Here is an 8,865-nt window from a genome sequence, read left to right as displayed (position 1 = left end):
GATGAAGGAGTTAGATACAATTAATTAAGAGACATTTGTACCTGTTAATCACTTTTAAAATTATTCTTATAACCTTCAATTGTCTTCAAGAGAGTGTGCATACTCTTTGTGCATGTCAGCATTTAGAGTATTTATTTTATTTTAAAATAGTTGAGGGGTAATAGGATCCTAGACATAATCACTTTTAAAATTATTTTTATAACCTTCAATTGTCTTCAAAAGATTGTGCATATTCTTTGTGCATGTCAGCATTTAGAGTGAATTTATTTCATTTTAAAATAGTTGAGGAGCAATAGGACACAAGACATTTGTACGTGATTTGTGAATCACTTTTAAAATTATTTTTATAATCTTCAATTGTCTTCAAGAGAATGTGCATATTCTTTGTGTCATGTCACCATTTAGAGTGTATTTATTTCATCTTTTTCTTTTTCATCCAAAATCTTACTTTTTTTTTACTCATCTTTCCTAACACATGATTAAATATTAAACTCTCTCATTTAATCATTATCTTTGTTCCAAACACCCTCTGACCAATATTTTTGTTCACTAACTTTTACTCTATCATAATTGTCATTTACAAGAAAAGACGATCTCTATCATAGTTGTCATTTACAAGAAAAGCCCTCATAAACATATTCTTCTTCATGTCAATCTCCTCCACTAAATGTGATGCGGCCTGCATCGCACACCGCCCAAGTCACTTCATGCAATGCTGGCGCGATGTGGCCCGGCTCGCATTGCGTATGGCATGTGGCCTATGCTTTGTCGATTTTCTTCAATACTTGGTCCTAAAACACCAAACTCAAGTTCGAATGAATTTTTTGGACTTCTACTCAAACTTCGAAGTTTCAAAGCATCCGTTTTAACGTCAGAACTTCTCATTGCCTCTAAAACAATTCCTACACACGTAATCGACACAAGGCAATCAAAGTTGTACTCAAATAAGGGTGAAAAGAACTCAAATGAGATATGATTAACGGCTAAATATATGTATTTTATGCCGAACATCACTCATCTTTCTCAAGTTTTGCAAAGTTCTTAAGTTTCTAGTTTGAAACAGCAGAACTTTTTTGTTTCAGTAGTAACAAGTATAGTAAAGATGATCTCTTTTCTTGTTTTCTAGTAAAATGTTATTTCTTCATCTTGAACGTGAACACTGAAACAACATTTAAGACAAAATTAGAAAGGAAAATATAAAACATTAACATGTAACCTGAACCCATATGGTATAACTGTTCCACATAACGAATCAGAGGGATGACATGTAATTTTTATAGTATAAGTAAAAACAGAATTGAGAAATTTATACAAGACAGAATTAACGACAAACAAGTTTTGTAGCTAAACGTCAAAATCCTCGCTAATCCTAATTAGCAATAGATTAGCAATGTCTTATAAAAATAAAATTTGTTAGCTACGAGCAATTTAGCGACGAAGTTCGTAGCTAATTTCAAGATTTTTCTAAGCAACCTGCTACAACAAATTAAAATACATCATATAGTGAAAAAAGAATCTTTATGCAGTCGAGTTGGTGCACATAAATAATTGAAATCGTATTTGTGCTTATGGCCAGACAAATAATAGTGACTTCAACAAGCCTAATACTGTTTGCTGGTAAATTTGGGCTTGCATATGCCAACAGGAAGGCAACTGCTGGGCTAAAGCTTGAGGTGAGGGACTCTGGGCTACAAACAGAGGACATTCAGGATTACTGGCCACATCACAATCAGAAAATCACATACTTTTTATCCGGATCGTGGGTTCTATCGTTTCATCATCTGGTCGATGGAACTACACTTGGCAGTCATATGATGAATGTGCATAGTAATAACGTTGGTGAAACTTTAATATTCAAATGTAAGAAATTGCTGGACAGTAAATTTTGACGCGAATGCATTTCTGTCTTCGGGCACAAGTCTATGGAATCCTTGGTGGATGTCAATGTTGTTCTGTCATTTGACCATGTACAACTACTCTTTTGTATTCTTACTCTTCTGTTCATTTATTCATCCTTTAACAGTCCTGAGAAGAGGTATGCAATGCCAACAACCTTTTGACTCTTTACAAGAAGAAAACGGATTACCATGTTTATGCTGATGTGATGAGGGAATATAATATAGGTATCAAAGAATAACGTTATCAGGTCTTCCCAAAGGCGCTGGAAAGTTTTCAGTGACATGATAATATTTAATGAAATGATTTCTAACAACTTACTGAAAACAATATTATACAACATGTGAAATAACCGGACACCCCCAATAAAATAGAGCAAAGCATGTTTTCAAAGTTAACTTTCTTTTTATATAAAAATCAGAATTTAGTAAAATAAATTGTTACAAAAACAAAAAACAAATCTTCATATGATTCATGAACATAAGTGGAATTAACAAATACTCAAGGAAGGTATGTACCATTTTCACTTAGTTATCTCGGACTCATTACCTCATCACTAGAGAGATCATCCCAATTTTGAGCAGCAGAAGAACTGGCATCAACATGACTGAAATCATTGATTTGCTCGCCAATTAGGATGGTACTGTTTTCTTTAGGATCATCTTGAATGACAGGCTCTTGGAGATGAAGTGCATACTCCAAATTCCACAACACATCACCCATAGATGGCCTATCTACACCAAAATCAGCTAAGCATTTCACCGCTGTTTCTCCAAACTTCCTGAGGGACTCTGGTCTTATTTTGGTCACAAGATTGGGATCTATGATTTGTTCCAACTGTCCCTTACTATGCGACTCCATTGCCCATGCAGCTAAACTAACCATCTCCCTCGAAAGAGAACGAACTATGGCAGGCCTAGCACAAAGAACTTCGAATAAAACAACACCGAAAGAATAAACATCAGATTTTTTTGTCAGCTTTCCCCGTAGAACATATTCAGGGTCAAGGTATCCCCAAGTTCCTTTCAAGACTGTGGTAACATGGGTTTGATCAAACTCAGTCCTTGTCTTGGATAATCCAAAATCAGTAATTTTTGGCACAAAATTCTCATCAAGCAATATGTTTGCAGACTTGACATCACGATGTATAACTGCACTGTTATGAAGGTAATGAAGACCTCTGGCTGCCCCGATGCATATCTCCAGCCTCTGTTCCCAGCTCATAGTGGGTAGATTTGAGCCATACAAATGTCTAGTGAGGTTCCCATTCTCCATATACTCATAAATTAGAATCGTCACATTATTTTCATCACAGTATCCAATCAATGAAACCAGATAGGGATGGCGGAAATGAGAGAGCATCTCAATTTCTCTTTGGAACTCTTGAATACCTTGTTCGGACTCAGGCTTACACCTTTTCAAGGCGACCTTTGTGCCATCACACAAAACAGCCCTGTAAATATTTCCAAATCCACCCAGTCCAATGACCAAACTCTCATCAAAGTTGTTAGTTGCTTCCTGCAAAACTACAAATGGAATTCGAAAACTCGAGTTTGAAGCACCACTTATGTAAGTTGTTGCCTTGGAATACTTTCTTCCCATGGTGGAGTGCAACCATTAATAGATAAAGAAATCTAGTATTTGACTGGGCAAGCTGCTCCTAATTTCTTGAGCAAAATCGGAAACTCACAAGTACATCTCAATGTGGCAAAGTTGAAAACATAGATAAGAAAAAGAAAAAAAGATGAACCCTAATTGAGGAATCTAGAACAATTACAACTATAGATGATTGAGGAAGCATGTACATGAGAAATCACAAATATATGAAAACAAAGCAGAAGCTTGAGGAAGCTGCGATTTTATCAGAACAGTGGAGATTTGAAGGAGAAGACGAAAGACTGAAAAGTCTTACTGTGCAGCGTTGGACAATTATTGTGCGTCTCTCCTGGATGACAATTTATAAATTAAACTGGCAATAAATAGATGATTTTTATTTTTTGGGTAATAAAAATATATTTTTATATTTACTTTATTATTTAATAAAGTTTTGTATTCATTGAAACGTGAAATTACTTTTTCCTGTTTTTTTCCCTCTCTTTTGCCACGATGAGTAATTTCATTTGATTTCTCTCTCTTTTTTATTTGTCATTTTATTGCTCTTTTTTTCTCTCTCCTTTTTATTTGTCAATAGAATTAAAGGTCCCCCCCTTTTTTTCCTCCTTTCCTCCCTATTTCTCACCTACATATTCTTCTTCGTGTCAACCTCCTCCGCTAAATGTGTTGCGGCCTGCATCGTGTTAGAAACTGTATTGTAAAATATTAAAACAGTAACAATAATCTTTAAAAATAAAAGATAGAAACTGGACAGAAATCAAAAATAAAAATAGTATCTGAAAAAATTATGTAAGAACAAAAATTGAGCCCACTGAATGCACAGGGTGTCCTTAAGGAAATTATTCCCCTTAACGTACCTGAGGTTTTGGAATCTTTCCTCCCAGGATAAAATGATTTACTCACTAGAATAGCTGTACAACAAATTATGGTAACTGCGAACCACTCGAAGACAGTATATCACACGAGATTTAGGAAGTGCAGAAAAGAAAAAGAAGATTGTTTATCAGAAAATTTTGTTAGGAACAATTCTGAGGATCAACAGAAATATATAGTCTGTTGGGAAAAGGTCGCAACTTTAAGATTTGCAATTTTTCAGAAAAAGTTGCAACCTTTTTTCAAAAAATCCATTGAAACAAAAAATGGTAGGAAATATTTTAAATTAATCCAGAAAAGAAAGAAATGGGTCGGGTCACATGTCAACATTTTTCAATTAATTAATAATAATTAATTAAAAAAATTAAAGGGAATTTGGTCCAAAAAGATTATCAATCAAATAGATAATCCAAATCCGAAGTCGAGCCGAGCGAGCGACGACGACGGCGCGAGGAAAGACCCTCTTCTTGACCCTTTAGCAACATGAAGGAGTGCTTCTACTTTTAAATAGGAGATATTTTCTTTCTATCACCTATGTGGGACAAATGCCTATTTCATAAAACAAGTGGGGAACAACTCATTTTTTCCTCCCCTTCTTTTCCCTCTATTTCCCATTCAACCTATTAATTAAACCCAACAATCCCCTACATGAATGGGGAATGGCTATAAGATAAAAAAAATACACGGATAAGTGTATGATACAAGTGAAGAATAATTGCACCTGGATAAGTAGGTTTTCCTTTGAACTTTCTATAGTGAACTTATATAGGATATACTCGATCAATCGGTAGATGTGATATCTTTGAACCGTCGAACTTTATTGTATAACTAGACAACAGAAGTCACACAATTAACCCTCAACTATCTATGGTTCTCACGGTTGTTTTCGTTTCAGCCATGAGCACCGCCTGATTTCGTGAATGCATAGAGAATGGGCCTTTACCGTCATTTTCCCTGAAGCGGCTTATACTTCACATTCACATATGTGATTTCTAAACGTGTAGTCTTATAGATATACTATCTAGTCATTTTCTGCCATACTTAGATAATCATTAAAAAACTTTAATGCTTTATTAACTCATTAAAAAGCCTTAAGGTTTTATCCTTGTTTTTGAACATTGTCATCATCATAAGAATGGGTTGAGTTATTTGACAATGTTGAACCGCCATTCATAACTTTGTTTGATCTCTTTGAACCTAGTTCTTGGGATCTCCAGTCTAGTAGGTAGAGTTACCGCCATGATGACTTGTCCTTGGCCTTAATCCCATTCTCCTCGATGATCTTTCAACAACCTCTCTATATAGGCCTTTTGTTAGTGGATCCGATACGTTATCTCTTGACTTTACGTAGTCAATAGTGATAACCTCACTAGAGAGTAGTTGTCTAACAGTATTGTGTCGCCGTCGAATATGATACAATTTTTCGTTATACATAACGCTCCCTGCCCTACCTATTATTGTTTGACTATCACAGTGTATACATATAGGTGCTAAAGGTTTGGGCCAAAATAGAATATCTTCCAAGAAATTTTGAAGCCATTCAGCTTCTTCACCAACCTTGTCTAAAGCTATAAATTCAGATTTCATTATAGAGTGGGCAATGCATGTCTGTTTTGATGATTTCTAAGACACTGCTCCTGCACCAACGGTGAAAACATATCCACTCGTGGATTTAACTTCAAATGATCCGGTGATCCAGTTTGCATCACTATATCTCTCAATTACTGTGTGATATTTATTATAATGCAAAACATAGTTTTGGGTGTGTTTTAAATACCCCAAGACTCGTTTCATTGCCATCCAATGAGTTTGATTGGGATTACTCGTGAATCGACTCAGCTTGCTAATAGCACATGCTATATCTGGTCGTGTACAATTCATAATATACATTAAACTTCTCAAAATTTGTGCATAGTTCAATTGTGAGTCACTTTCACTTTCATTCTTTTGAAGTGCAAAACTTACATCAATTGGAATTTTTGCAACATTGAAATTTAAATACTTGAACTTATCAAGTATCTTTTGAATGTAATGTGACTGTGATAATGCTAGACCTTGTGGAGTTTTATGGATCCTATTTCCTAAGATCAAATCCACAACCCCTAAATCTTTCATGTCAAATTTGCTAGCAAGCATACGCTTCTTAGCATTCACATCGACAATATCTCTACTCATTATCAACATATCATCAACATATAAACAAACAACGATTTCATGATTTGCAGTATTTTTAATGTAAACACATTTGTCACACTTATTAATCTTAAATTCATTTGTCAATATTGTTTGATCAAATTTCGTATGCCATTGTTTAGGTGCTTGTTTAAGTCCATAAAGTGACTTAACAAGTTTGCATACTTTCCTTTCTTTACCAAGAACTACGAAACCCTCAAATTGTTTCATGTAAATTTCTTCCTCCAATTCTCCATTTAAGAAAGCCGTCTTAACATTCATTTGATGAATTTCAAGATCATATATGACTGTCAGTGCCACTAACACCCTAATAGATGTTATCCTTGTTACTGGCGAATATGTGTCAAAGTAATCAAGACCTTCTTTCTGTCTATATCCTTTGACCATAAGTCTTGCCTTATATTTGTCAATAGTGCCATCAACTTTCATTTTCCTTTTAAAAATCCATTTTGATCCAAAAGGTTTATTTCCAGGAGGAAAATCAACCAATTCCCATGTATGATTATTCAAAATTGATTGAATCTCACTATTGACTGCCACTTTTCAAAATGCTGAATCAGAAGAAGACATTGCTGCTTTAAATATTTGAGGCTCATTTTCAAGCAAGAATATCACAAAATTTGGTCCAAAGGAAGTCGATATCCTTCGACGTTTGCTACACCTTGGATCCTCTTCGGTTGGTTTACTTTCCTTTGGTTCTTCTTGCGGTCGTTTAGATCTTTCACTTGACGACTCACATTCTGTTTTATACGGATAAATATTTTCAAAGAATTCAGCATTATCTGATTCAATTATCGTATTAACATAAATGTCAGGATTTTCTGCTTTGTGAACCAAAAACTGACAAGCTTTGCTATTTGTAGCATAGCCAATAAAAATACAATCCACGGTTTTTGGTCTGATTTTTACCCTTTGGGGCAAAAGAACTTGAACCTTTGCTAAACACCCCCGCACTTTGAAATATTTCAAGTTGATTTTCTTTCTTTCCATAGTTCATATGGAATAAATTGTGTTTTGCTGTGGGGCACCCTGTTGAGTATTCAGTTAGATGTAAGGATAGCTTCCCCCCACAAGTTCTACGATAAACCAAAACTTATTAATAAAACATTCATCATTTTTTTTAATGTTTGGTTTTTCCTTTCCGCAATTCCATTTGATTGTGGTATGTAGGGGGCAGCAGTTTGATGAATAATTCCATATTCTAAACATATCTCTGCAAAAGGAGATTCGTATTATCCACCCTTATCACTTATAATCATTTTTATCTTTTTGTTCAATTGATTTTTCACTTCGTTCTTGTATTGCTTAAATGCATCAATTGCTTTATCCTTACTATTAAACAAATACACATAACAATATTGAGTGCAATCATCAATAAAAGTTATAAAATACTTTTTTCCACCACGAGTTGGTGTTGACTTCATATCACAAATGTCTGTGTGAATCAATTCTAAGGGACTAAAATTCCTTTCAATAGATTTATACTCTTCAAGTTAGAATACCAAATTTCATATAGAGTAGAAAATCACACAAGTTTTAGTTTACAAAACAGAATACAGTTTAATCAGAAATACAAAAACGATAATAATTTCCTTAAGATTGTTAGAAACTGTATTGTAAAATTAAAACAGTAACAATAATCTCTGAAAATAAAAGACAAAAACTGGACAGAAATTGAAAATAAGAACAGTATCTAAAAAAATTATGTAAGAACAAAAATTGAGCCCACTGAATGCACAATGTGTCCTTAAAAAAATTATTTTCCTCAACGTACTTGAGGTTTTTGAATCTTTCCTCCCAGGATAAAATAATTTACTCACGGGAATAGGGGTACAATAAATTATGGTGACTGCGAACCACTCGAAGACAGTACATCACATGAGATTTAGGAAGTGCAGAAAAGAAGAAGAAGAAGATTGTTTATCAGAAAATTTCAGTAGGAATAATTCTGAGGATCAAAAGAAATATATAGTCTGTTTGCAACTTTTCAGAAAAGGTGCCTGTTGGAAAAATGTCGCAACTTTTCAGAAAAAGTTGCAACCTTTTTTTAAAAAATCCGTTGAAACAAAAAATGGTAGGAAATATTTTAAATTAATTCGGGAAAAAAAGAAATGGGTCGGGTCACGGGTCAGGATTTTTAATTAATTAATTAATTAATTAAATAATAATAATTGATTAAAAAAATTAAAGGAAATTTGGTCCAAAAAGATTATCAATATACCAAATCCAAATCCAAATCCAAATTCGAAGCCGAAGCCGAAGCCAAGCCGAGCGACGACGACGGCGCGA

The 8,865-nt window shown here is 34.3% G+C and overlaps 1 protein-coding gene across 3 annotated transcripts; it reads right to left on the bottom strand.

Annotated features, from left to right (window-relative positions):
* Nucleotides 1-490: 490 nt before the first annotated feature.
* On the bottom strand, nucleotides 491-3,864 carry LOC129880369 (receptor-like protein kinase HERK 1). 3 transcript variants are annotated; one of them, XM_055954358.1, is made up of 2 exons: nucleotides 2,415-3,864; nucleotides 491-902 (listed from the first exon to the last, which is right to left on the bottom strand). In XM_055954358.1, exon 1 carries the CDS (start codon nucleotides 3,496-3,498, stop codon nucleotides 2,428-2,430), a length of 1,071 nt encoding a protein of 356 aa, XP_055810333.1. In that variant the 5' UTR covers nucleotides 3,499-3,864; the 3' UTR covers nucleotides 491-902; nucleotides 2,415-2,427. The 3 variants fall into 3 exon arrangements, with proteins under 3 accessions (XP_055810333.1, XP_055810337.1, XP_055810334.1); XM_055954362.1 differs by having other exon boundaries at nucleotides 492-902; nucleotides 2,446-3,864; XM_055954359.1 differs by lacking the exon at nucleotides 491-902 and adding an exon at nucleotides 922-1,159 and having other exon boundaries at nucleotides 2,446-3,864.
* Nucleotides 3,865-8,865: the final 5,001 nt, after the last annotated feature.

The sequence above is a fragment of the Solanum dulcamara genome, chromosome 2 (genome assembly GCF_947179165.1).
Source record: "Solanum dulcamara chromosome 2, daSolDulc1.2, whole genome shotgun sequence".
Taxonomy (NCBI): domain Eukaryota; kingdom Viridiplantae; phylum Streptophyta; class Magnoliopsida; order Solanales; family Solanaceae; genus Solanum; species Solanum dulcamara.
Note: the sequence above shows the minus strand (reverse complement) of the source record. Positions and strands in the feature narration are given on the sequence as shown.

What these genes read in the sequence shown, in the direction of transcription:
- LOC129880369 (XM_055954358.1), bottom strand. Translation starts at nt 3,498, where the DNA reads ATGGGAAGAAAGTATTCCAAGGCAACAACTTACATAAGTGGTGCTTCA.